The sequence below is a fragment of the Alternaria triticimaculans genome (assembly GCF_023758025.1).
Source record: "Alternaria triticimaculans strain BMP 0046 chromosome Unknown scaffold_2, whole genome shotgun sequence".
NCBI lineage: Eukaryota > Fungi > Ascomycota > Dothideomycetes > Pleosporales > Pleosporaceae > Alternaria > Alternaria triticimaculans.
The window spans coordinates 837,429-863,630 of NW_026055959.1; the positions used below are offsets into that span (position 1 = coordinate 837,429).

Consider the following 26,202-nt stretch of genomic DNA (forward strand, 5'->3'; position numbering starts at 1 on the left):
ACTTCAATCTGCTTGTGCAAGCGCTGTGTCAATCACGTAGATGGAGATGACAGCAGTTTGATGACATACATTAGAGACATGCAAGATCGAAGATAGCGACGCGTCACCCGACGACATCGATGTGATCGCAAAGTGAAACCAGATACATGATCAGTGACAGAACGCTAAACATGCCCAGACTCCGTCCATGCAAGTATGCAAAGGCCCCCACTGATGTGTGGATATCTGTAATCGCTGATAAGGACATTTCCAGACTCCACGTAACCAGTAATGATGACTGCAAGACACCTGTCGCTTAACAAAGCTCCCGAACATTCTAATGTGTTACTACGCCACCTTCGACATACTCGGCGTTTGTACACCAGGTTGCGCAGTGTGCCCTGCAATCTCCAAGACACTCGTAGAACTTTCGCTGCTACCTTGCACGGTCATGCCCAGCGCTCGTCGCGCGTACTCTTTCTGACCACTCGCCACATGGTCAACTGGAGACTGTGTGGTACTATGACCGTTGGCCGTGCCGTCCCCCGCGGCAGCAGCTGGAGGCTGTAACCAGTGCACACTGGTGCATCGGTTCACAAGTCGCACGGTAGTCTCGTCAACGGGTGCAAAATGGTTGCCGCTGGTGACAAGTAGATGAAGGAGCCGCAGTAGCTCGTCACGCTTATAGTGAGGTGGCTTGCTGATCTGGCTGTGCATAAGAATGGGGTGCAGGACTCGGAGGTAGGTATGTCGTAATGCGTTTGCCGCGGCTGAGTCGTGGGGTAGGTCTATGAGGTTCCGGAGAATGACGTCGACCAAGACATGAAGATCGTTGGTATAAAAGTATTCGGCAGTAGAAGGGTTGCCGAACAGAAGATAAAGCACTTTGAGAATTAGAAGCTGAAGGGACGTCTCCGACTCCCTGTTCAGAAGGAGAATCAGATTGCACCCGAAAGTCTTGTATGTCAAGCCATGCGTCGAGATAGCTTTGATGACCCTGTTCGTTATGCCAGGCCGGCCGTCGGTATGACGGCTAGTGGAGGCCACAAGGTACTGCTCGTTCAAAACCAGCTGTCTCAGTGTTAGCTAATAGTCGATGGTATGTGTATGCAGACGTACCAAAACGCGTATCACAGGATAGTGGTACGGGTCGTCAGCGTCATCAGAGGCACCTTCTATGATCTCCAACAGATAGAGGATGAAAGCGTCATTCACCGCCGCTACACATCTAGGGTCAGCAGTCGCTCTGGTTGAGAGGAAAACCAGTCATGTTGTAGCCATACCGAAGTCGTCCCACGTCAACCGTTGAACTCGTGAAGATTCGTAAAGCAATTGGAGGAGTAGTTGATGCACGGTAGTCTCTTCCTGCACGCTCTGCGTTTGTACCAACTCAACAAGCCTAGCAAATGTGCCCTCCGAGTGCATCATGTCAAAGATGTCGTCGTCTTTGCTATTGCGGCCATCATATAGGAGGAATGCGGCGACTATGTGGAGGGTAGGGTTATCGTCTTCCTATCATACTCGTCAGCCTCGCTCGAACAGCGGCCATAAGACAAGGCATGCGCCAACGTACCTGCAAGAGGCAATATATTATCTGCCGCCGCACATATTCCTTGTTGGAAGCGAAGAGTTCGCCCTCGAGCATGCGAAATATGCATTTGGCAACGCTGAAATCGGTTTGGAGGTATTCGGCTAGTCGTGGTCAACGCTGGTCATGGCAGAGGTCGGAGATGCGTACATCTATAGTTGGTGGTGACATTAAGAAATGATCGGAGCGAGTTGTCGATGATGTCGTGCTGGTGACAGCGCGTCGAGACTATATCGTCGAGTTCTGTGTAGCGTGTTAGTCGAGGCTGCTGTTGGTGGGGTTGCGAGGCGCGCTCACCATCCCAGAATTGTTGCTCATTCTCGAGATCATACGACACCTCAAATGCCATGTCGTAGTCGCGGGTCTCTTGCCAAAATCATCCTCTCCAGCGATGAAGGCTGCGGAGGGCTGTGCAGAGAGGCGCAAACTGGAGGTTGTTGGAGTGTTGATGCGAACAACTGACCATCCGGAGATTCACCGGCGTTAGCTAGTGCGTCACCGATACTCTTTTGGGTATAGGGTAGTCTGTTGTTACACATGCGCTGGCAGTAACAACCCCAAGTCGTGAGCGCGATGGAGTGCTTCTTCACAATCGATCTCGGGTGATCGTTGCAGCATTTGTGTGAAGTTGAAGACAGAAAAAAATGCGATGCTGAGCTTCACCCTGCATCTGATAGGCTCAACCCTGCTTATCGTGCTGGCATGCCATCGTCCGTACTCTACCAAGTTGACCACTCACGTGCCACTATGTGTGTGAGTATCTTCAACCTATGTGGAGCTACATATCCACGGATTTACAGTTCAGATAGATTGTCTATCACGTGAATTTGGTAATACTATTAGGATGTCAAGTGCGCGCCCTTCCATACCCCTCACCCTCATGCGTGTCACTGCGCCCTTCTCGCCGTCTTCAACAGCTTTTTCCAACATTCCTTTTCAGGAAACATCGTCGAGTAGGATTATGAGACATCTGGCTAGCGTTGTGCTCTTCCACGCCCTTTGCCCATGGTAGCGCAGCCATCGATCCATGTGCCGAAACTTCCCAAGAGGACGAACAAAAATGACTGATAGCAGCAGAGCAGGCAGAATCACATTGTCGAAACCCAGTTTGATTGGACGCTGATTCAACATTCCCATACATACGTAGCCGTGTGAGTGGCTTCCGACGCCTTCAATGCAATGCTCCGCTCGTAAGCCTATCACTTGTCATATAATGTTACAGTATGTGGTTCACCCCAGTACACATCCGTACTGTCCAAATATCCAAATATCTCTGATATATACACCGCCTCGAACAATCCAATCATCTATCATCTTCATTCTTCACTGACTACTTCCTTCTCGCGACATACTACACACCCCCGGCCAACTGCACTCTTGATGACATGAGCATGCGCTACTTTTGCGCCGACACTCCTTGTCCACCTACCACCGATATCCTCGGCATCGGTGGCCAGCTGCTGTTGTAGACCAGCCGCAACACTGGCACTAGCACTTGTCTTGGGTAGTAGGCAAGTGAGGTGGAAGACGTGACCACATGCAAAGCCCACGAGCGTGTCGCGAGACAAGGGCATAGGGCCACCCTCAACAGTGGCGGTCTCTTCTTCGGCAGTAGGAAGCGTGAAAGGACGGTGGCAACCTACACAATGGCCAGGCGGTGCCTCGCCTTGAGGAGCTTCCGCAGGGGCGGGGTCGATGTTCGGTGCGTTAGTTGTGGAAGATGCCGCCGTTGTCTTCTTGTCTGCCTTGGCCGTAGCCTTTGCCGCGGAGACGGGGTCGATGCCTTTAGACTCAATGTCGATCTGTCCTTTTGCATGGCGATGCTTTTTGTGGCCTTCGCCGTCACATGGTATGACTTCGAACTTGACACCCCGTTTCTGACCGGCACGCAACGTGTCCATACCGGCTGCTACCTCGCCCCGGAGGACTCTTGCGACACCTTCTGATATAGAGTGTTGGATTTCATACTCACGCACCATGCGACCAATGCCATCCCTTAGCCCTTCGATTTCCAGGCCTTCAGGGATACGGCGGACGAGCTTGATTGGATCGATTGCTGTTCCGACCTCTTCAAGCAGACCGCGGATGAAGTGGGGCTTATCCATAGAAAAATCCAGCAAGTCGTTCCAAAGATCGGGATCATCTTGCTCTTTAGCGAACGAAATAGCGAAGCTAACGTCGGAGAGCTTCTCAATAATCAGATAAAGAGCACGTTTGGTTTGACCGGTCTTGGAGAGGATGTGCCTACAGTAGGTTAGCAAACGTGGAAAGTGATGTAGCGCGAACAGCCAATGACTTACACAAGTTCTGGAGTGTACTCTCTTCTCTCGCACTCCGCGGTAGCTTTGCTCAAATCAAAACTTTGAGATTTGCGCAGGTACTCCATCAATAGCGGTCGATCGTACTCTGCGAACAATTCCACCATGAGATCCGCGAATTCTTCTGCAACGAGCTTTCCGTCGGCTGCTAGACGATCCTCAGCCACTCTCTCTTTAGCTGTCTTGGCTGTTCGCTCATGCGTTTCTGGCTTCCAGAGTTTTCGTAGGTAGAAGTGTAGGAATGGTCTGAACGACGGGCCTTTCGCTTGCAGTTGGCTTTCGACGTCACTTGCGGGAATGGTGCCCCGGCAGCCCTCCTCTACGAGAACGTCGATGGCTTCCGCTGACGCTTCTTCTAGCTCCTCTAATTTCGTGGACGCAGACTTCATCTGTTCTTTCGAGACGCCCATCATGATGAAGCCCGGGATATCGTCGCGTACGGCTTCTACAAGGTGAAAGTCTCGTATTAGAGTCATTGCTGCTTCCGCATTTTGCAAGCGGATGTAGCAGCGTAGCGCCTCTCTTTGCCTACCACTGGCAAGGAACAATTTCGCAAGACCGTCTTGCAATATCCGCCAGTCTCGACCTTGTATGTCGCCCTCGATAGAATCCTCCGTGACGTCGCCGGCAGAGAGTTTGCTCTTGATTGCCTCAATAACACTGTTGATGTCGAACAGGTCAGGATCCCAATCTTCGAGCAAATGCTTGAAGCGTATGCGATCATGTATGATGTAGTGGCCCAGTATCACTTCGTATACCATTGAAGGTAGTGGAGGTTGTATGGGCTTCTTTGGAACATAAGGTGAGATTTCGTTGAAGTGGTTCGTTTGTGCAAACTTCCACACCCAATGTTCCCATCGTGTGGAGGTGCCGAGTACGCGACCAGCAACTTTGCCTGCCTGTTTCCATTCGCCAGCGCTAACAAGCTGTTGTACCCAGAGGTCCCCAATACGACGCTTCTCTTTTTCGACTGCAGAATTTTGGTTCGCCTTTGTAGCAGACAGCGTCGTTTGAGATTCGCTGTCATCGGCAAAGAACTCGTGTAAGCTTCCCTGCTGCTTTGTTGGGGTACCTGCATCTGAGCCGTCTGACGATGCCTGAGAGACGGACGCGATGATCTCGGGATGGTCCTCCAGAAGCTCCCACGCATCTTTGTAGTTTTCATGCTCGAGTTCCCATTGGAAGTGATCAGACAGCTCTCGTTTTATGGCCAGTACACAGTCATAGGGGCTCTGTATGAAGACCTTCAAACCCGCGGTTGCAGCGTTTGGGTGTGCCTGTTGTTGGCGCTTGCCCGATATTGAGCCAGCAGCATTTCCAGCGCTTGCTGATGACATGGAAGGCGCTCTCGACGGCGGCTTATCAGAACCGATGGGAAGGTTCATCACACTTGCCCCAGAGCTGAATATGCGAGCGGTAGCAGCGCCAACATCCCATATCCCGCCACCAATGGCTTCCAGTGCACTTCTTTGTGCAGGTGTCATCGTCTTGGGGTGTGGCACATACAGCGTGCCCAAATGATAGTCCGCAGCAGATAAGCTTTCGAATCGGCTGACGGTCAGAGAGTCAACTTCAACCTCGTCCGAGGTCGCGGCATCAATGAGTTTGAGCTCAGGAGAAAGACCGTTTGTGCGACGGTGTCGCCCCCCTCTGGGAGTTGTGTCGGGCCCAGAGACTGGATTGTCATCGTCGTCGCGTGTCCGGTATGCAAGAACAAGAAGCAAAGAAGGGGTATAGAGCGAAATGCCAGAAACAATACAGTCGTCGAAACGAAGGCTAGATCTAATTAGCAAGACGTAGGTAGTAGGAGAAAAGGGACGCACAAATGGACCACCTCGGCGCTTCCGACCGATCTCTCACCGACGTTGCGGCCGACGCCAGCTCCACCTGGCTGTATGTGAACGACCCATGCGGCATCCCCCCATCCTATGATGAGCTTTTCGAACTTCTTCGGAGGCTTCGCGTCCTTGGTGGCCTGGGGTGAGCGGTTGTGTGGTAAGGTGGCCTCGGGTTTATCGGCAAGGTGATGTCCGTTCATGCTCAGTATCGCATCGTCGTCAGACTCAAGCGATCGATCGTCAATCCACTCTATGCGCGCCTTCCACACACCAGCCATCTCTTGCCATATTCGACGGTTCGGCTTTTCGATGAAACCAATCCTCTTCCAGGCGTATTCGGACTCAGCGCTATCGAGGTGAAGATCGGTGCGCATGATGCGAATGCCGTGCTCATTGGACCAGGCTACAAATTTGCCAGAAAGAGACCATTTGATGGCGGTTATGGTACCTTCTCCTGCATGCAGAACGGTATCTTTTCCACTGTGCCCGCCTAGTCCTATTGCTCCAAGCCATCCTTGGGCTGTCTGCGATGCTGAGCTGGTGTTGGCATTGGAACGCACACCCGTTGGACCTCCGACTGTGTGGATAAGCTCGCCAGCCAAGCCTCCCGATAGGTATGAGCGGTCGTTCTTGTAGTCAGGCGACAGCGCCACCGCCTGTACAGGGCGACCAAAGTTGCGTAGCGTGACATCCTTGGGGTCGATGAGTGAAGACACACATACGTGCCCATCGATAGATGACGAAGCTATGTAAATCTGATTGGAAGGTGTCGATGGCACTTGGGCCTGACGCGGCGTCCGAGGGGAGGATGCATTGCCTGCTGGAGAATCGGTTCGTCTGGTCGATGCATTGGTCTGGTCTGCTGAGCGGAGGTCTGAAGCTGTAGGTACGAAGGGCTGGGAAGCTAGTAGAGGCGATACGGAGAGTGCGGTGACGGAAGCAGCAGGATGCGCGTTGTAGGTTCGCAGGACTTGGAACGAGGGTATGCTCAGCGCATGTATGTTGCCATTGTGGGTTCCTACTATCTACATACAATCTTAGCATTCACTCGGCAGCGTGCACCTGTCGTGGGCATGAAGCATGGAGCTATGACCGTACCATCTTGTCCCCCGCGACCATGAAGGTAGCTGTCGCGTCGCCATTGCGGTAGACGGGCCCCAAGTCCCTTGTCAGGCGGCTGTACTTGAGCTTGGGCTCTTCCTCGACCTCGTCGTCCTCATCGTCGGAGTCGTGCTCGGCGCTGGCTTTCGCTTCGCTGGCTACCTGGTCGACGGGGTGAGGGTCGCGCGCAGGCGTACGCGGTTCGTCGGGGGTGTTTTCCGCAGCCATGCTGGCGGCATGAGCTGCGGCGGGCGTGGTAGAGACCTGGGGAAGCTCCGGCGCGTGGAGATGGAGGTGTTGTTGCAGTCGATGCCCGCGTCGATCTAGGCCTATGATGCTGGCCAAGCCATTCCCGCGGACTTGCAAGGGTCTAGCTTTCCTCCGCACTGCTCCACCACCTCAAGATCCATCGCCAGCCTCGCCGCCCGTTGCTGCGAATTATGTCCGAGCCACACTTGCGCCGGTGATGACAGCTATTCAAAAACACGCATTCAATGGCTTGACACGGTGTCTTGCTGCGTGCCGCCCGCCGAATCTTCCCCACGCCCGGTCGTTGTTGCGCACCCCCGCAAACCCACTATTCTCGACGACAAGCAGACATGAGAAAAAGATAGACTTCACTCAGAAGCAGGACGAGGCGGCCCTGAAGGAAGAGGCCACAAATGAGACGCAGCAAAAGCCAGATCGCAAGGGCGCGCGGAAAAATGCTGGCAAGACGTCTTTGCGCAGCATCGCAGTCGAGGCGCAGAGATCCCGGGCGTTTGTCAAGTCAAGAGGAAGAACCCGCTTCATAGATCCAGACGCCGAAACCAAGACGGTAACCGCATACTGCGCCGCCGAGACCTACGATATTGCCACCGCCGCTCGACTTGTCAAAGCCCAGGGTTACGAGCTCGATCCCTTCCAGACTGGCCTATACCCACAAGTTATACACGTCCAGACTTCCGATCGGCCGTCAGAGGTCAAGGACTTCCAACAGGGCGACATCTTCATCTTTCCGTCTGGCACCGTGGTGACATGGAATGTCCGAGAAAGAGAAGCGTTGAAGCTGGTTAACCAAGTGCTACCAGCGGCTGCTGAAGGCTCACATCTGGACTTGCTCGAGACAGAAGACTTGGACTATCTCGAAGATCCAAGTAAAGAGACCAGTGAAGTAGTCGGCGACACCATCGTCCTTGGCACAAAAGCAGAGCCAGTATCCGATAGCCCGCCATCATCTCCTCTGGACGAGCCTTCCAACACGACCGACCAACGGCACGAAGTAGACACTGTTCTAGCAAAGATTGCCTTCTCCTCTGGTCTTGCCCGTAGCACCAAGCTGGCCGTCTTGGAAACCCTCCTATCCGCTTACCAGCACTCGACGCGCGAGATCCCCAACATGCTAGCCTCCTCCAAGACCTTCTCCCCTCGGCGCAGCGCTCCGTTTACGCGATCCTTCATATTGCGTAAGACAGGCGAGCTGCTCTCTCTTCGCGCTCAGCTGAACCTCTACTCGGAGCTCACCGACAGCATGCCCGACATCTTCTGGGACTCGCGGCATGAGTTAGGGCTAGGCGAGTACTACGATCAAGTTGGGCGGGCCTTGGATGTCGGAGTGCGTATCAAAGTGCTCAACGAAAAGATTGGTTTTGCGCAAGAGATTGCTAGTGTGCTGAGAGAGCAGTTGAGTGAAAAACATGGTTTGAGGCTTGAGTGGGCCATCATCGCACTTATTGCTGTCGAGGTTGTGCTCGAGTTTTACCGGCATTGGGACGAGCGCAGGGATAGGGATGACCCGGAGAGTACCGAAGCTTTGCTGAGGCGGTATCTGGAGAGATTGGCGGAAAAGAAGGATGAACCTCGGACTGCATGAACGAGAGTCCCATATGATAGCATTTAGCGCATCTGCATTTGATACCCCACTCTGTAAATACAATCTTCTTCCCACATGATTGAAGTAAAAGGCACAAACGAAAACATGTTGATTCTAACGACCATGTCCGCCCAGCAGAGGGGCACAGATATTTACAAGATTTTCCATAACCCTTAAACCATGCTTGTGCCCGTCTATTGGTCGTCAAGGACGTGCAGGTACTTCTTCTCTTCCCTCTTCTCCTTCTCGCTCATGGGGGGTAGATCATAGTAATTTGAGCTTCGGTAACCCTTGAGGTACTCAAAGGTCAAGCTCTTCAGCTCAACGGGGTCAATGTCCAGGTCCTTGAATGTCTTCGCATCCTTGTCAATAATCTGGTCAATGAATTCGCGCTCAACCTCATCGGCCGAGTGGATAGGCCACCAGAGAAGCTTGTTGGCGTAGTGTGCAATAGGCTTCATGAGGCGCTTGGGAATGTTGACATGGCGGCGCGGCTTCATGGCTTCCTTCTCGACGAGTTCGTTGATCTCGGCCATGGAGTACTCAGTGGGGCCGTACAGCTCGTACGTCTGGGCGGCGGTGGTGTCGTCGTGGAGCATGCGCTCGAGAGCCATGCCAACATCGATGACATGGACGGGGCGGATGCGCTCCTCTAGGTTGTTCGAGGTGACAATGTTTGACGGGTAGGCTAGGCGGTGGAGAAGACGGTCCTCGAAACCGAACATGGGCGCAGGTCGAACAATGGTGGTCTCGGGGTAGATGGAGCGTGCTACTTGCTCTCCCTGGGCCTTGGTGCGGTAGAACTCAGAGGGTGAGTCTAGGCGTGCGCTGTGGGAGGAGACCTGAACAAAGCGGTCAATGTCGTACTTGGCGACGGCATCCACAATGCGCTCTGTTCCATGGACATGTACGTCCTCCAGGTCGAAGTTCTTGGTGGGGTAGTCGCGACCAATGAGATTGTAGACAATGTCAGAGTGTCGTACGCTCTCTTCAATCGATGCAGTGTTTCGGAGGTCCATCTCGATGAAGACAACCCTGCCCAAATCTCCGGCGACCTTGAGGTGACGCTTTGCCATGTCCTCCCGGAAGGGGACTACCACTGTGCATCCTGATCGGGCTGTCGTCGTCGTTAGCGCAATGTCCCTCCGCTGCCCCATCGTTTCCACGCACCCAGTCGGTTCACAATGTATCGTCCCAAGAATCCAGTGGCTCCGAAGACGGTCGCGGTGTATCCTGTGATGTGTGAGCGTTGGTATAGCACGCCGGCGCGGGTCGCAGCGTACCTCCGAGCGAGGAACGTCCGCCGGAGACAGTCAAGATGGGCTTTCCAGTCCTGTGCTATGGTCAGCGTGTATTTGGCGGCGCGGGGACGAGTCTGGCGAACCTAGTTATCCTGACGTCCGAGTTGAGTTGTTGTCGGCGGACGGACGTAGAGAAGTTGGCGACACGCTTCAAGGGCATTTGCGCCGACAGCGCCACTGGCGACCGAGCGCAGCGGAGTGGCAGCATGTTGGCGGCGTTCAATGGCGGCGGATATGTCGAAGAGAGCTGCTGGAGATGCCGCTGGGACGCATCAACGTCCGTGGTTGCTGGTCTTGGCGCTATGCGCTAATCGTAGCTTCCGCCGCAACGCCATCAGAGCAACACGTCCCGCACTCGCCAACAACAGCCCAGCTCCGTGATCACCTCGACCAACTCTACACCCGATACCCGCTCCCTCACCTACCATCGAACGTCCACAATCAGCAACCATGGCCATGGACACGGACACGATCCCGAACCTTCTAGGCGATGCGCGGGACGAGGCACCCGAGGAACTCCAGGAATACTTCATCGCCTTTGAGGACTTTTGGGAGCGAAAGCTATGGCACGAGCTTACCGACAAGCTCATCGAGTTCTTCGACCACCCAGAGAGCGCCAAGCAGCGGATACCCTTCTTCGAGACCTTCATCAAGAGCTTCGCAAACAAGATCAACCAGCTGAAGCTCGTCACCTTGGGACTCAACACAGCCTCGCAGTACAAGGGTAGGATGCGCCATGCGGGGTGAAAATACACAGCAGCTGACTCTCACAGACGACAAGGAACGCCTCACCTTTGTCAATGACCTCGCAAAGAGCGTCAACAAGCCCGCCTCACAAGACGCCTACGTATACGCCACAGTCGCCGCCGCCAGCATACAGCTACAATTAAAAGACGAGGAGGGTGCCAAGAAGAAGCTCGACGAGTGCGAGCAGATACTGGACACGTTCGACTCGGTCGAGACCGTCGTGCATGCCTCATTCTACCGCGCAAGCGCAGAGTACTACAAGTCCAAGCACGAGTTCGCCGCATACTACAAGAACGCCCTGCTGTTCCTCGCCTGCGTCGACCTTAACGACCTGGAGCTGCGCGAACGCCAGTCTCGCGCCTACGACCTCAGTATTGCCGCCCTCGTCTCAGATTCCATCTACAACTTCGGAGAGTTGCTGCTGCACCCTATCCTCGACTCGCTCGTCAACACCCCACATGCGTGGCTCCGCGATCTCCTCTTCGCCTTCAACCGCGGCGATTTGATGGCATACGACGTCCTTTCCAACAACATCACCAAGGTTCCGCTCCTCAAAGAGCACCAGACCTTCCTCTACCAGAAGATCTCGCTATCCGCCCTTACAGAGACCGTGTTCCGTCGCCCACCCCACGACCGCGCCATGACCTTCTCCGAAATCTCCCAAGAGACCAAGGTACAACCGAACGAGATCGAGCACCTGATTATGAAGGCGCTGAGCTTGGGACTGCTGAAGGGACAAATTGACCAGGTTGCGGAGATTGCACGCATCAACTGGGTACAGCCCAAGGTTCTAGACATGAAGCAGATTGAGGGCATGAGGTCGAGGTTGAAAGAGTGGGACGCCAGTGTCAACCAATTGGGCAACTGGATCGAGGGTGTCGGCAAGGATGTTTGGGCTGCTTGAACAAGGTGCACGTTCGACTAGACGATGAGGACTCGCCTTCCAGAGGAAGCCATGTCAATGCTTGACGGGTGACATGTATCAGTTGATGCAACACGCGTGCATACGATGTAATCATAGATAGTGGCCATAGATGGTCAACGAACGAAAAGACTCATGACACCCCGTACAACTCTCTTGCTTATACATGACATACGCTACAACCCATTTTTGACCATTATTGCCAGAACCCAGTGGAAACTACCAAAGCTCCCACCAACCACGCAGGGAACCAGACTAACCAAACAACAACCTGCGTCCACATGCCCCAAATGTGCCATCCAATGGCACTCTGCGTGAGCACGTCCATAAGACCCACTCCTAGCAGCTTGGTTGCAGTCTGCACAACAAGGAGGGGATTCGTCATGGCCAAAACCAACATCTGCAGCCCTGTGATGCTATTGTTACCACTCCTGCGTACATAACTCAACGGTACACACAGCACACCGACCAAAATACTCAAACTAAAGTTCAGCGTCGCCAGTGCCGCAAGGAACATGCCTAGTAGCAGCAACGAGAAACACTGGAATAAGCAGAGAGCTTGCGGAGTGAGGACATCGGGCGCAGACCACCAGAAGAGGAAGGTTATGATGAGCGGGGCAAGCGTGGTAACATTGCAGGCTGTGAGGAAGAGGTTGGGAAGGTGGTCGGCGTCCCAGTTACTGAAGAGGTAGAGGGGAATCAGACCGGAGGCGTGGGCGGCGAGGACGAGTATGAGGGGGAAGAGGAGGTGGCGTTCTGTTATCGTTGTGCTGGCTACGGGGACAATGGCCAGGGAGCCGTCTTTTTCGACGAGTTCTGTTGCTGGTTGTTCGGGTTCAGGCTTCTTTTCACCTTCAGATTTCTCCTTGACTTCTGGATCCTTTGCCTTGGTGTCTGCGGGAGATGGCTTCTCGACGGGAGCCTTCTTGGGGTTCGTGGCTGCGGGGTTGCCAATGGGCTTCGTAGTACGTCCGCTCTTTACCCACAATGCCATGGCTGCGATGCTGAAGTTGAACGCAATTAGCATGGCAGAGGGAAGGTATGTGCCGATGCTGACGAAACGCTTGTCTTGCAACAAAAGGTAGAAGAAGAAACTCTGGTGCAGGTGTTCAAGAAGGTTGTTCAAGCTTCGAAAAAGCGACTCGATCGTCTTGCCCAGCGACATCTCGTCGTGCCACCCGTTTCCGACTGTCACCAGTGTAATCGCGTCGACGTGGTATGGAATGAAAGATGAATGGGGTCCGGTCGCATGGCCAATGCCTTGCGAGAGCATGCCTCGAAGCATAGTCTGAAGACGCTCCTTGTATGAGTCCTTGTGGTCCCACATCCGTTGGATCACACAGCCGATGCCCATTTGGCTGGAGGCGATCTGGACCGCGGTGTTGAACAGATCCAGGTTGGGAAGTTGACCGTTTATGCCATCATACACCACATGCAGTTTGTCGTATCGGTGACCCCATGGACCAGCAGGATAATCGACTGCGACCGCTCCTTGTAGTGCCCCGCTCTTGATCTTCAAGCTCTCGACGTAACGCGTATCGTGGGCCTCGTGGTATGCATCGACCCAAGCCTGTGATCCGATCGTGCTGTCGCCGGGAATGAGCAGGATGATGTCCTTGCTCCATAGACTCCAGCGCTTGAAGTAGCGCGCCAGTGTGAGGACCAATGCGACACCAGAGTTGTTGACCTCGTCTGCCATGTTCTTCCAAGCTCCAATCAGCACAATTGCTTCGGTGGCATCCGCGCGGGGCCCCTGGAGGATAGCGTAGACATTTTCGTTTGCGATTGTTTGGTTCGAGACGGTGTAGTTGTAGTGCTGGGTTGCGACTTTGAGGTTCTGTTCGCGGAAGATGGCTTCGAGTCGCTGTGAGCGCCTGTTGTCTCGTTAGTCTCTCTTCGTAAATTATGTAGTTTATACGCACTCAGCGACAGGCTTCTCTATCAATCCATGAACCTCATGACGATAGGCGCGGAACACATTGTGCTCGCTTCCAGTAAAGTAGGTGTGTACCTGTCCAGGCAAGAGCGCGTTCTCCGAGACATATGTCCTGCGCGAGTAGTCGTTTAGTGGCAGAACCAGCAGCCACCCTATTCCAATGATGATGCAGAGCGCGGAGAGGTAAGGCGGTAGCTTGAGCAAGCGTTTATCTTGCCGGAGCGCCAGTATCGAGGCTTCCCATGTCAGCTGTTCGTCCGTCGCATATCGCCAGAGCAGAACTCACACAAGAGAGCCATGTTGGAATGTCAATGGCACGTCATGTAAGAGGACAGAAAGCGAAAACCGGGTCGTGACCTGCCCTCTGCCCAGCATCCCACATATCCGTCTGGGAAGGTGCTAAGTCGACTCCAGCGGGAGGATCGTCACTAGCGCGGCTCTGGACCCTAGTCCCATAGTAATCTTCGTGTCTGTTCTCTTAGCAACACACGCGCCTGCATAACAACTCTGCCAACGCCCAGCGTGCTCGCTCCGACCATGCCTATGACCTCGATTCCCCAGATCAGCCCTGCCCGTATACGGTCGTATATCCTGCGCCTGCCCTTCTGCACCAAAGTGCTAGTCGCCGCCATTGTAGGACTATGGGTTGCAACAATTCCCTTCCCGTGGATTAGGGACTTTGGCGCCCTGGAGCCGGCCAAGATGGATTTGACGCAGAGTATGTTTGTTTTGTTACTACTAGGGGAACGTGGTCGGCCACAGTGCTTGTGTTCTGGTCTTGCATCGCGGCGTGGGCGCATCATGGGGCGCGGAACCCACGGAGCTGGCATTGAAGACGGAGGAGAACGTAGCAGGAGACATGTTGCACTTGACTTTCGTCTGATCCAACATGAACATAATGCTAATACAATACACTCGTAGTGCACCGACTCAATCTGTTTCCCGTCCTACATTGGAACTTTATCCACATGATCTTCAACCTCGTCGCCGTAACGCCACTTATTGAGCGTTTCGAGTCCGAATATGGAACACTCGTTACATTGGCGCTCTTCACTGGGCGTAAGATATCAACTGGGTGACATGTATAGATATCAAGCTGACCAGACGGCAGCTTTTGGAACGATACCCGGGGGCGTGTACACATTGTTGGAAAAGTATGTACTGAGGAGTAATACCTCAGTCATGGGCGCAAGGTATGTCGAATGGGTTTATATCATCGTACAAGGACGTGCTGACAGCAACAGTGTATGGGTGTTCCTCCTTCTGTCTGCAGAAGTAATGAAGACACACAAGGCGAACCCGTACTTCAGGTACCATCACGCGACCCCTCTTTTCAATCCAACAACTAACTCTTCGCAGCGTCGGACCATACAAAATACCCACCTGGACGACGCCCCTGATCCTCATTGTCCTGACCAGCATCCTCGTCCCCTACGTCAGTCTAGTCGGCCATCTTTGCGGCGCAGGTCTCGGCTACCTCTGGGCTTCCGGATACATCAAGTTCCTCGTACCGCACGAGAAGATACTGAGATGGGTTGAGACCAAGCTGAACTTGCTTGGAAGGTTACCGCACTACGTCAGTGTCGACCAAAAGACGTACGGCCGATACGGTGTACTGCCAACAACGAGCGTGCCGCTGAGTAATAGAACTCCGGATGGAGGGCAACGACTTGGGCCATAGTCTTTGATCGAATGAGGTAATATGGTGTGGACGGTCGACTTGCTACCGGCGTTTTGGCATTGCTCGGTTCCTACATCACGACGAGGCGTCACGGTTACGGTGTGCTGTGCTACTCATAATACGGAAGATAGAGTATCTGTACAGATATGTAGACTTCACGCGATACGGCATAATTCTAATGTTCTCCAAGGTATAAATGATTATGGCTTACCACGGTTCGCCAACCCCGCATTGGATTCTACCCACTCACACTAGTCTGCAGACCTCTGATGCCAACCAATGTTCTATTCAGCCCCACCAACGAAATCATCGACCTTTACCCACCTTTGAACACTGTCTATTCCATAATTAACGTCGATATAATCCGTGCAATTTCAAAAATTGCCATCGAATGAGTAATCAGCTTAATAAGCTTCCTTGGGTAAGTCGCAACTCAAGATCGTTCTTAGAAACAAACGCTAATACCCCACAAGTGTAGTCGGTTATCACGTCGGTCTCATATCATAGAGTATGACTATTCCCAGCAATAGATATCCGAAGGCCGCCAGTTCGAATCTGGCAGGAAGCAGATTCCTTTTGCTGAGCTCTAGCTATAGAGAGAGAGGGCTTTGTTATGTGTGTGTGTGTGCAGAAGTGGCACTTTTTTTTTTACATCTTCGCATTTAAGGTACAGCAACAGCAACCAGCCAAAACTAAGACCAGACTCTACTCTACGTTAACACACTACAGAGATTAATAACATCTAGCCCGGGATATTATGAATTTTGCATGTCCGCTGCATCGCATTCCTATATTCCAAGGTTGCTTGACAGCACATCCACATCGAACATGTCTGCTCTTAGCACTCCAATGTGCAGCGTGTACCAGATTTACTTACACACATAAGCCTCTTGTTCGCATACAAGATCTATATTTGCCGTTTCGCATGGCGTTCACCTAGATTGCTACTGCGCGATGTCTACGTGTTGTCCTTTAATAGTTTGCGACATACCCAAGACACTTCGGTGCGGATTGTTGCTACCAGAAGCGGCAATTCCAACAAAGCGTAGATTGTGGCACTATCAGAGGGGCAAAAAGACGAGGGGCGAAAGGCGCGAGGGGCACAGCGGGGTGGTCGTGGAGGGGCAACCTGGACTGTGTTGAGAGAGGGGCACGTTGGACATCTTGTGGTATTGCTCACACTTCAGCTGGCACCATGGTTGGAAAGAGGCGACACATACTGTTATTGTTCTCAATGATCAAGTGGCGCATCTTCACGCCTTGTTATGACTTTTCGTCAGTACTCCGGGGTACTTACGAATGCTCAGCAAGTCTCCATCTCTTTATTTGAACGATACCCCGTAAGGCAGTGCGAAGACCTCGTCCACAAGAGCAGGCATTTTAGGCCTGAACTCGCTGTCAGTTTAAAAAATCACTGCGACAAGCTCATAATACCGCCCTTGATCCAGGAAACGTCAAAGACATCAACTATACACATCATATAGAGCTCATATCCAACCTCGTTCTGACCCCAAGAAGCTACATCCTTCAGGAAACAAAGTACGCATTTGACTCACACTGCGGTCTGTTCCTGATCCAGGCTGCTGTTGTCCGAAATAGCGGTTGAGGCTTTGGACATTTGTTGAACGATTGTACTGTACGCTCGATGCTTTGTCTCTATTGACAGGCCGGGAGCTGAGTAAGAAATTCAACCATGTAAAATCTGAATTAGAAAACATTGACGTGTGTGATCTTCACAATGCATTTATACGCAGGCACGCCAACCTCGGAAAACACCAAACAGGTCTGCAGCCTACATCAACATAGAAACATGCAAGGTAGGTGACCTAACGTCGACATAGGCTTTAGACCTGTTTAGTCTTTTTTGTGTGAGGTGCAGGTAAGATGCTGTCCTCATTCGCAGCTGTACAATCCATCCTTCTCATGTACGCCCTCTATGCGAAAACACCTTCACGATGTTCCCTCCCGGACCCTCTATCCATGCGCGTGCTATTCTTGGTCGCATTACGATCTCTCACTGTATATGGGTCTGTCATACTGCGCCCCGCGTGCCAGATATATTGCGAGACTTGACGGTATAATAGCCCTGTAGTCAGGTTTCGTGAATCGTACCAGTAGCTTCATATCAGAGAGCTGGCAGTTTCGAAAAAGCTAGCGGCTACAGATTTCCGCAGGCATAGATAGGCTGCAACGAATGTAACGTTTGTCTCGATCGTGGATAATAACAGTTGTAGGAAAACTTGAGGACGAACGATGAAGTCAGACAGTTGCTGCTGCTAGGTACAGTACCACACTCTTTGAACTAATTATTGTCTTTGTCCTAGATAAATGAGCATGCTGTCCAGAGTATCTTCCAACTCAGGCAAAAAGCCTCGGTTCAAGTCTAGGTTGAATGGTTTCAGTCTCATCCTCTAGGCGAGCAGTAGTTAGTTCCGCACAGAAGTCATCTTGCACGCGCATCTGTCAGATTCTAGATACCAGATATTGGTGGCGTCTGGGGGCGAGAACAATTGAGGATGGAGGTTTAGCCACGCGAGGGTAACGTGCGAAGTTTGGGACGCCTAAATCCGATCTTTGGATGGTGGAATTCGCGTAAAAGCCAATTTCGACCACAACAGCCGGCAAGTTCTCACTCTGATCTTGAACGCCTCAATTCATGGTTGTTCCATTTTTTGAATTGCGATCGAATCGTCTCGTGCCAGTCGCGAAACGACCTCGGGACAGCCTGCCCATGCGCTGTGATGTGTCGATCATCTTGTATTTCCCTCAATACGCGGAAGCTATGCACGACTCTGCTCATCGCGTAATACAGCCGTTGTAATCTTGCCTATGCATATTACATGCTTCCGAGGCGCCACAGCTGAGTTTGTGATGGGCGCGCGCCGCCCCTGCTAGTTTTAGCTACCTAGCGCACAACAGGCTGGGAAGACGCGATATTTCCACGGCTCTCGGTCTGTCGTACGAAGTATTCGGAGACATAACGCCGCGACTATTCAATGTTTTAAGATGTTGAAGAAGGTATGGAGGCTAGGTGAAGGCCCGCGGAACTTTAATTGGCAGCGCATGAGAGCACTTGACGTATGTGACGGACCTTGGCGTCAGGCCCTCTGTACTACGGGAATGCGCGAATAGTAGCGAGACACACAACATCCATAGTGCGTGCCGATCGGATCTGTTGCCGATCGAATCAGCCGCTCCTAGTACCAGGTAGTTGGCAGTGGCTGTGACGCCGTCTATACACGGAGTTTGAAAAGTATGAGAGACCTTCCCCAGTTGGACATGCCTGCCTGTTCGGATTCTTCTGGAATGCGAATATCTACTACGCAAAGTAGTAGGCCACCTCGCACACTCACATGTATCCTTGACATGCAGGACCTCGGTGCCCGAGCTCCTCGCCTTCGAGATTTTTACGGGTCCTTGCATGTCGTGTGAATACCTATAAGAAGTGGTCCAAGACGTGCACTTGGCATAGCTAGTAGGCCCGTTGTCCTTCATACGTCTTTTACCGTAGTTGAGCCTCATTTCAGAAGATCGGCGTCAACTCCTCCAGTCTTGTCATACTTCAACATCGCTTGCTCCCACAGATTGAGCTTGACATAGCCTCTCCTTCCCAAGCCACACACCATGCGGGGTGTTCTTCAAGTCGCCCTACTTCTGCCTTTGGCCGTGGGGAATGCGCTTCCCCACGACCGAGCGCAGTTCAAAAAGAGACCCTTCGACCATGTTGACGACATCCTCGCTGGCTTGGGTAGTATCAAGCAGGACCTCATGGCTGGTGGCGCTGCAATCAACCAGCAGCTCTATCAAGCCACTCAAAAGCCCGCGCAGTACGAAAAGTGCAACCCCAGCAACGTCCAAGTGCGGCAGGAATGGTAAGTCTCCGGAACGTAATGCTTCTCGATAACCATGCTAATCCTCTTGAAGGTCTACCTTCTCCAAGGCTGAGAAGAAGGCATACATCGGGGCGGTTCAGTGTCTAGCTGAGCTGCCGTCAAAGACACCAAAGGAGATGTGCCCCGGTTGTAGAAATCGCTATGACGATTTCGTGGCCACCCACATGCAACAGACCTTCAACATCCAGTAGGTCTCCCTTTGGAACATGAATGTGAGATACGTACTGATTTTGTCCACCAATGTCTAGCGTTACGGGTAACTTCCTCACATGGCACCGATACTTTACCTGGGCGTATGAGCAGACTTTGCGCAATGAATGCGGCTACGAGGGCACGCAACCTTACTGTAGGTGTCTCTGTACGAACTGCATGTGATGCATACGCTGATTTCGTACACCGATATCTAGACAGTTACTCCAGATGGCACAAAGATCCTACAAAGTCGCCTCTGCTCGACGGCTCTGCGACGTCGATTTCTGGACAGGGCGCAAAAGGATGCAGCAATCAGACATGGACTGGAATCCCGTCGAACGATCAACCAGTCATCAAGATTCCGCATGGCCAAGGTGGTGGCTGCGTGACCTCAGGACCGTTCACGAACTTCACTGTCAATCTCGGACCGTTGGTTCCTGCGTCCAAATGTGTCCGACCGAATCCCGATCCGTCTGGCCTAGGATACAACCCCCGTTGTCTCATGCGCGATATCAACGGCTTCACCGGAGAGGGATGGCTGAAGGACGACGACGTGGTTTCTCTGCTCCAGAGTGACGACTACCAAACGTTTTGGGAAGTTTTGCAAGGTGGGCCAATGGGGAACAGCTTCGCGAACGGTTTCATGGGCGTGCACACGGCCGGTCACTTTATCATTGGCGGCGATCCGGCGGGTGATTTCACAGCATCTCCTGGAGATCCCTACTTCTTCTTCCACCACTCGTCGATTGACAGGCTTTACTGGACTTGGCAGAACCTGAAGCCGAGTGAGCGTACAACTGCCTTGTATGGACCTACCTTTATCGGAACCCCGACCTCGCCCAATGCAACACTCAACGACACCCTGAGCATGGGGGCAGCATATCCTGGGCCCATCACCATAGAAGATGCGTCAAGCACCATGGGCGGACCATTCTGCTACATCTACATTTAGCCTGTAGTGTTTTGGCTTCGTCGTTTTTGGAACAATTTATCCTTTGGATTGGTATTGCACTGTTCCGTTCGTGATACGTGCGCCGAGTTTCGATACTGATCGTCGTTGACACATTGTCGGAAGAGCCGAAGTCGGACCTAGAGTTGCGATGCTAGACATTAGGTGGTACCTGGTTCCGATCAAGCTCTTCTGATCAGCTGTGGTACAAGCTGTTCGGCCTTCCATGTGATTTTAGCATGTGACACCGCGATAGCGATGGTTGTTGGAGGCGATACCCAGTAGCATCGATGCAGGCAATGACCGTGAGAGGCGGTGCGGCACCGATCCACGAACTCTGCCTTCCCCAGCAGGGTTGCGTAGTTGACCGTCGCGTCGCCCGACGGCGCGCAGATTGACGCCCTGAGCGGGTGTTTCCCTTGACACAGCTATGGACAGTGGTTTTGTAACGACGAGCCAAGAGCGACAAGTAAGTGCGGGCTAGTGTCATTGTTTGGGTCGTTGTGATGCGGTTGTGATGGAATGGTAGTGACGACTTGTGGCGGCGCTTGGGCAGCCGGAGATAATTGCCCAAGTTCACTATGTCCGGCACTACAAGATTGACCGATTACTGTCACCTCAGTCTCCCAATAAGCAAACCCATGATATCGACCACGTTTGAACGCAATCGCACCTATTTATTCTGGAGTTTAGTGTGTCATATCCAATTTCTACACGAGTGCTAAATCTTCACCCAAGAAGTGCTGTCCTGTCGTCTATCATAGATTTTGACCAAAGTTGATTGGGAATCAGCATCTGGGAGAGGAAGACTCGAGCATGCAGACACTCGAACGGCATCGCTGCAATATGCGATAGTATTGTCCCCCGATCGCCAATTTATCCCAGCTATTCTTGTAGATACGAGCTTGATCTAGGGCACTCTCGGGCTGTTGTTGAACTCATTTGGCGCAAGTACCAATAGATGGCACAGTCGAACTGTCGCAATTCTCTAAGATTACCCATACTGGAAGAGATGGAAATAGTGTGCGGCTAACTTCAGGCCACGAGATATCAGGATAAGTATAATCCGCAACGCTCAAGAGATAGCGAAGACCTAAGAGAACACGCCCCGAAAACCACCAGTCCAAATAATCAACCTGCTCATCGTCTGTGCGATACGTGCTCAAAAGGATGCAGGGGGTCAACAACCTAGTGCAGCTGCGGAGATACGTCCCTGCATCAGGAGGTGGGAAGCCAACCGTGGGGTAATTATAGTCAGGCCAATACTCCTCGTAGGTAGTTTACACTACAATTGTTAGGTCTCAGTCAACAGAAGCACCAAAGCGCTATTCCGCAGTCAACGGCAGCCTAAGTTGTTTAGGTATTCAGTGATATACAAAATCCTGCACCTGCAACACGAGACTCGAAGAGCGATACCAAGTGATCTTGAACTCAGTACATACTCGCATCTAAATTATCGGCTTTTTGCAAACGTCTTTACATTATGCAAAAGCTGATACAAAAGTAAGACAAGACCGAAAGCATCAGTTAATGATTTGGCGATACATCTGTGAAGTTCGTCCGCCTCAGTACTGCGGAGTTCCGCAGGACGGGAAGCGGATGAGTCGCGACCCCCCTGAACCCCATAGTTGTGACTGCTGCGTGTTGTACAAAATGAAATCTGCCCCTAAGTCGACTAAGGGCCTTTGTGATCTTCTTACCTCTTTCCTCCAAATCTACATTTCCTTCTTTCTATCTCATCTGTAAATAAAACCCAACATGGCGACTGATGTCAATGTCCAATCACTTATCGGTCCCGGCCCACCTGCTTCTGTGAAAGGGCAGATAGCAGCGATGCGATGGGCTAAGCAAAACCCGCCTAAAGACCCAAAATCGTCCTTTGTGGGAAAGACAGTGATCATCACTGGATCAAATACTGGGATCGGCTTGCCTGCCGCCACCAAGTTCGCTGCCAACGGTGCCTCCAAAGTCATCCTCGCAGTACGCAATCTCTCAAAGGGGGAAGAAGCCAAGCGCTCTATCATCGCAGAGACGGGCTGTAAAGCCGAAGTCATTGATATTCTCGAGCTCGACATGAGTAACTGGACATCTGTCAAAACCTTCGCCAACGATGTCACCAGCAGATACGACGAGATTAATATCGTCGTCTTGAACGCGGGGGTCGCACCTCCGAGTTATGTCGAGAACGAGAAGACAGGCTACGAGGCAGCCCTACAAGTCAATATCCTATCGACGGCGTATCTCGCCATGCTACTGCTTCCCAGCCTCAAAAGTAACGCGTCCAAGGGTACTCCAGGCCAGCTCACCATAACTGGCAGCTTCGCTAGCAAGTATGTCACGCCTGCAGACGCTGAAGTCAAGAGTGGTCAGACATTGATCGACAAGCTGAATGACCCCACTGCTTTCAACGCCGCGAAGACGTATGGATTGATCAAGCTGGTCACGCAGTACATACGACAAGGCCTCGTCGACGACTTCTCCAAGGACGCCCAAGGAAATATCGACGTCTTCATCAATGTTGCATGCCCGGGCTATTGCACCACAGATCTGGGGAGAGATTTCCCATGGTATCTCGCGATGCCAACAAAATTGATGCAAATGTTTGTGGGACGCACAGCTGAACAAGGAGCGCGCGAGTTGGTCAGTGCCACGCTTCTGGGAAAGATCGGTCACAACCAATTCTGGTCTAATGACATACTGGATGAGTGAGTCCTCTGGACAAGTGTTGCACGCCATAGAAAATACTGACCTCCAGCAGTCCAGGTGAGCTGGTCATTGGGTACCAAGGGAATAAGCTGCAGTCACAGACATGGAATGAGATCCGCCGCATCTGCGAGAAGCAGGGACTGTAAGGTGACAGGGGCGGGCATCGAGCGGACAGGATGTGGGCGTTCACATGGCTTCTGTCTAATTGTTTCCAACAATATTATAGGTTTACGTCGCTCGTTAGGCTTCCCGTCCGCTCAGCCATATACAAGCATTGTACCGGCAGATTAGTACTCGGGGTCGTCTCTGGGTCAACTCTCGGTCATCGCAGCGTCAAACGCTGGAGGAGGATAAACTACATGCTCGCTCCGGAAAATGTAGGGATAAAGCGTGCATTAGCTTATTAACACACATCGCGCAATATCTCCGCATAGCGACATCCTTTATTAGTCTCTCTATCCTTTACTAGGCTATCTATCCTTTACTAAGCCCTCTATCCTTTACTAAGCCCTCTATCCTTTACTAAGCCCTCTATCCTTTACTAGGCCCTCTATCTTCTACTAGGCCCTCTATCCTTCATCAGACTCTCTATCCTTTATCAGGCTCTCCTACGTCATCAGGCTCTCTATTCGTCATTAGGCTCCCCATCCGTCATTAGGCTCTCCATCCTTCATCTGGCTCTCCATCCTGCACTTTAATGACGAAGCCTGGGAAAATGTAAATTGTATTCTCTTCTCAATTACAGGGCAAGGCCGCCATTGCTCTTCAGTTCGCCAATCAAGACTACCGCGCGCGTCTTCCACGTCCTAGTCCTCGTCTTCAGACCCCACAAGCGGTCTCTTACGTCTTGCTCTCTTGCTCGCAGTTCCCATTGCGCTCTCCTCGTTTTCCTGAAGGTTGGCCTTCTCCGCACGAAGAAGATTGTTCTTTGCCTCAGTAAAGACTACCCGGGCAATACGCGGAGTTTTTCCCTTCTTCATCGGCCAATCTTTCAGTATCAAATCACAGGCAGTGTCCAGTTCTGCTCTTGTCGCATCAGCGCTACTAAAGTGTTTGTTCTTGTTCAAAAATACGGCTGCGTAGCTGTTCAACAAAGACTTCTCTCTGTCGGTAAAGTCGATAGGGTAGGTGATTGAGCTCGCAGGTGGCATCGGAAATGTAGACGCCCATCGATGGGAGGCACGGATGGCTTCGTTCCAGACTGTAGTATGTGTAGAGTGTGAATTAATGTATAAGTCTTACGAGCTAACTAAGATAGGATAAGCCTACTATATACCTAGCACATGCTATTCTTAGTAGTTATATAACAAGTTCTATCTCTAGCACAAGATAAAAGAGAAAAACTACCTAAACTAGAGACTGTAAAGAGGACTCTAGCGCAGTTGTGCATTCTCTAGAAGCCTAGTGTAAGGCATTGTAAGCCTAAAGTCTCTTCTATATACTTACAAAGAAAAAAGAGTAATGCTTACTTTAAAAAAGAGAAAATAAATAATATAAGAGGTTGTAAAAACTTTTACAAAGTAAAAGTTGTACTTATAAGATATTCTCTATACCTCTATATAAAGCTGCTATTTCCTAGTAGAAGTAGTAAATAGACTTAGAATTTATTATTACGGCTACTGTAAAACCTAGTAGCGCTAATAAGTGTTTTGTAGTTGTTAATAAATGCCTAAAAAGAAAAAAACCTTTTATAAACTATTACTAGGTAATATAGGTAGAAGAAGTAAGAGACGTGTTATTCTATTATAAAGTAATATATAAAGTAAAAGGCAAAACTATTACTAATACATAAAAAGAGAAAACTTTTTATGCTAGGTAGAGAAATAAGGCTAGAGGCTAAGAGCAAAAAGACGCAGTAAGAAAAATAGATAGTATTCTAGCTATAGACTATGTAAGCTAAAAAGAGAGGCTAACGTTAAGACTTTTAGTAAAGTGTAGATATAGCGATAGATCTACTAGAGTAATATAGATAGTTAAGGTTAACAGTTATTAAGCTATAAAGCAGAGAAGACTTAGAAAGAACCTTTAGCGCAGTTATCTACTAGGCTGTAAGATACGTTTATATTTCTAGTAAATTTAGCTACAGTAGCTATAGCAATATTCTAGATCTCTTAATAATTAAGATCTTCTTTTATAAGAGTGTTGTCTCTAGCGTAGTTACTAGTTATAGTCTCTAAAAGATTATTGCGCACTAGAGTTATAGTAGTAGTAGTAGTAGAATCTATAGTGTTAGCGTTAGGTAATAGAGTTAAGTCTATAGTCTTTTGCTTCTTAGACTTTCTCCTTGTTTTACTACTAGGCTTAGTAGCCTTTAGCTTAGCAGTTAGCCTAGACTAGAAGTACTTAGTAGTGTTAGTAACGTAGAGGCTTATAGTCTTAGGCTTAGGCTTAGTGCTTTAAGCGGGAGTAATAGTATTATACTATAGCTTATATTCTCTATCGCTATTCTTCTTCTTAAGAAAGTTAATATTCTCTTTCTTAAGAGCTATAAGAGTGTTGTAGGTCTAAGTAGTTAATGTATTCTAAGCATTCTTATAGCGCTGTTTATTCTCTACAAAGATATTAAAGAAGTTATTCTTATCTTTCTCTTTAGAAAGAGCACTAAAAGTGTTAATACTATTAAGGTTATACCTATTATTCTTATCTACTTTAGAAACCTTTCTCTTGCGCTGCTAGGTTGCACCTAGAGTCTTTACCTATTCTTTAGCTTCTCTTCTAGCCTCCTTCTTTTAGTGTACAGCCTTAAGCTAGAGAAAGGCGTCTTAGATTTTGCTAGAAGTATAGTAGGTAATACTAAAGAATTAATCTTTTAGTATAAGGTACATGCTAGTGTAAACAGAATTAAAGTATTAAAGCATCTTTTAATTTGTGCTACAGACCTTAAGGTACTTAATACTAAGCTATATAGTTCTATATTTATTAACAAAGAATCTGCTGTTAATTTGCTAAATGCGCATATTATCTAGTAGATTAAAGTCTATTATAACTTTACTCTACTTAAGAATAATGTATTTGCTCTTCTTATTAAGCTCTTAAATAAGTTTACTCTTATTAATCTTCTTATTCTTAAACTTAAATTAGATAGTCTAGTAGGCCTAGTAGAAGTTTACTAAGGCAGAGTTGTAGCATTAGCCGCTAGCTGCAATTTCTTTAGTATAGTAGAAAGAACAAGCCTAAGCAAAATTAATATTAGACATAG

At 50.6% G+C, this 26,202-nt stretch overlaps 9 protein-coding genes and 1 non-coding gene across 10 annotated transcripts; 6 read left to right on the forward strand and 4 right to left on the reverse strand.

Annotated features, from left to right (window-relative positions):
* Positions 1–327: 327 nt before the first annotated feature.
* On the reverse strand, positions 328–1,916 carry J4E78_001961 (uncharacterized protein; the record flags this gene model as incomplete). The annotated part of the gene is made up of 6 exons (XM_049362612.1): positions 328–1,050; positions 1,099–1,199; positions 1,263–1,491; positions 1,553–1,671; positions 1,718–1,810; positions 1,865–1,916. The coding sequence occupies 6 exons, from the start codon at positions 1,914–1,916 to the stop codon at positions 328–330; spliced, it is 1,317 nt and encodes a 438-aa protein (XP_049225204.1).
* Positions 1,917–2,883: 967 nt separating this feature from the next.
* On the reverse strand, positions 2,884–7,052 carry J4E78_001962 (uncharacterized protein; the record flags this gene model as incomplete). Its single annotated transcript, XM_049362613.1, has 4 exons — positions 2,884–3,811; positions 3,868–5,661; positions 5,709–6,748; positions 6,822–7,052. The coding sequence occupies 4 exons, from the start codon at positions 7,050–7,052 to the stop codon at positions 2,884–2,886; spliced, it is 3,993 nt and encodes a 1,330-aa protein (XP_049225205.1).
* Positions 7,053–7,158: 106 nt separating this feature from the next.
* J4E78_001963 (uncharacterized protein) lies at positions 7,159–8,676 on the forward strand (the record flags this gene model as incomplete). The annotated part of the gene is made up of 1 exon (XM_049362614.1): positions 7,159–8,676. The coding sequence occupies one exon, from the start codon at positions 7,159–7,161 to the stop codon at positions 8,674–8,676; it is 1,518 nt and encodes a 505-aa protein (XP_049225206.1).
* Positions 8,677–8,870: 194 nt separating this feature from the next.
* NUO40 (NADH-ubiquinone oxidoreductase 40 kDa subunit) lies at positions 8,871–10,185 on the reverse strand (the record flags this gene model as incomplete). Its single annotated transcript, XM_049362615.1, has 4 exons — positions 8,871–9,793; positions 9,847–9,909; positions 9,960–10,009; positions 10,061–10,185. 4 exons carry the CDS (start codon positions 10,183–10,185, stop codon positions 8,871–8,873), a joined length of 1,161 nt encoding a protein of 386 aa, XP_049225207.1.
* A 242-nt stretch (positions 10,186–10,427) lies between these two features.
* Positions 10,428–11,628, forward strand: J4E78_001965 (uncharacterized protein; the record flags this gene model as incomplete). Its single annotated transcript, XM_049362616.1, has 2 exons — positions 10,428–10,701; positions 10,751–11,628. 2 exons carry the CDS (start codon positions 10,428–10,430, stop codon positions 11,626–11,628), a joined length of 1,152 nt encoding a protein of 383 aa, XP_049225208.1.
* A 214-nt stretch (positions 11,629–11,842) lies between these two features.
* Positions 11,843–13,881, reverse strand: J4E78_001966 (uncharacterized protein; the record flags this gene model as incomplete). Its single annotated transcript, XM_049362617.1, has 3 exons — positions 11,843–13,520; positions 13,569–13,818; positions 13,869–13,881. 3 exons carry the CDS (start codon positions 13,879–13,881, stop codon positions 11,843–11,845), a joined length of 1,941 nt encoding a protein of 646 aa, XP_049225209.1.
* Positions 13,882–14,119: 238 nt separating this feature from the next.
* On the forward strand, positions 14,120–15,263 carry J4E78_001967 (uncharacterized protein; the record flags this gene model as incomplete). Its single annotated transcript, XM_049362618.1, has 5 exons — positions 14,120–14,300; positions 14,504–14,641; positions 14,694–14,775; positions 14,827–14,892; positions 14,942–15,263. 5 exons carry the CDS (start codon positions 14,120–14,122, stop codon positions 15,261–15,263), a joined length of 789 nt encoding a protein of 262 aa, XP_049225210.1.
* A 470-nt stretch (positions 15,264–15,733) lies between these two features.
* J4E78_001968 lies at positions 15,734–15,831 on the forward strand. Its single transcript has one exon. It is a non-coding gene; the product is annotated as a tRNA-Met (tRNA).
* Positions 15,832–18,887: 3,056 nt separating this feature from the next.
* J4E78_001969 (uncharacterized protein) lies at positions 18,888–20,300 on the forward strand (the record flags this gene model as incomplete). The annotated part of the gene is made up of 4 exons (XM_049362619.1): positions 18,888–19,135; positions 19,188–19,343; positions 19,405–19,502; positions 19,564–20,300. 4 exons carry the CDS (start codon positions 18,888–18,890, stop codon positions 20,298–20,300), a joined length of 1,239 nt encoding a protein of 412 aa, XP_049225211.1.
* Positions 20,301–22,055: 1,755 nt separating this feature from the next.
* Positions 22,056–23,149, forward strand: J4E78_001970 (uncharacterized protein; the record flags this gene model as incomplete). The annotated part of the gene is made up of 2 exons (XM_049362620.1): positions 22,056–23,002; positions 23,056–23,149. The coding sequence occupies 2 exons, from the start codon at positions 22,056–22,058 to the stop codon at positions 23,147–23,149; spliced, it is 1,041 nt and encodes a 346-aa protein (XP_049225212.1).
* Between the last annotated feature and the right edge of the window lie 3,053 nt (positions 23,150–26,202).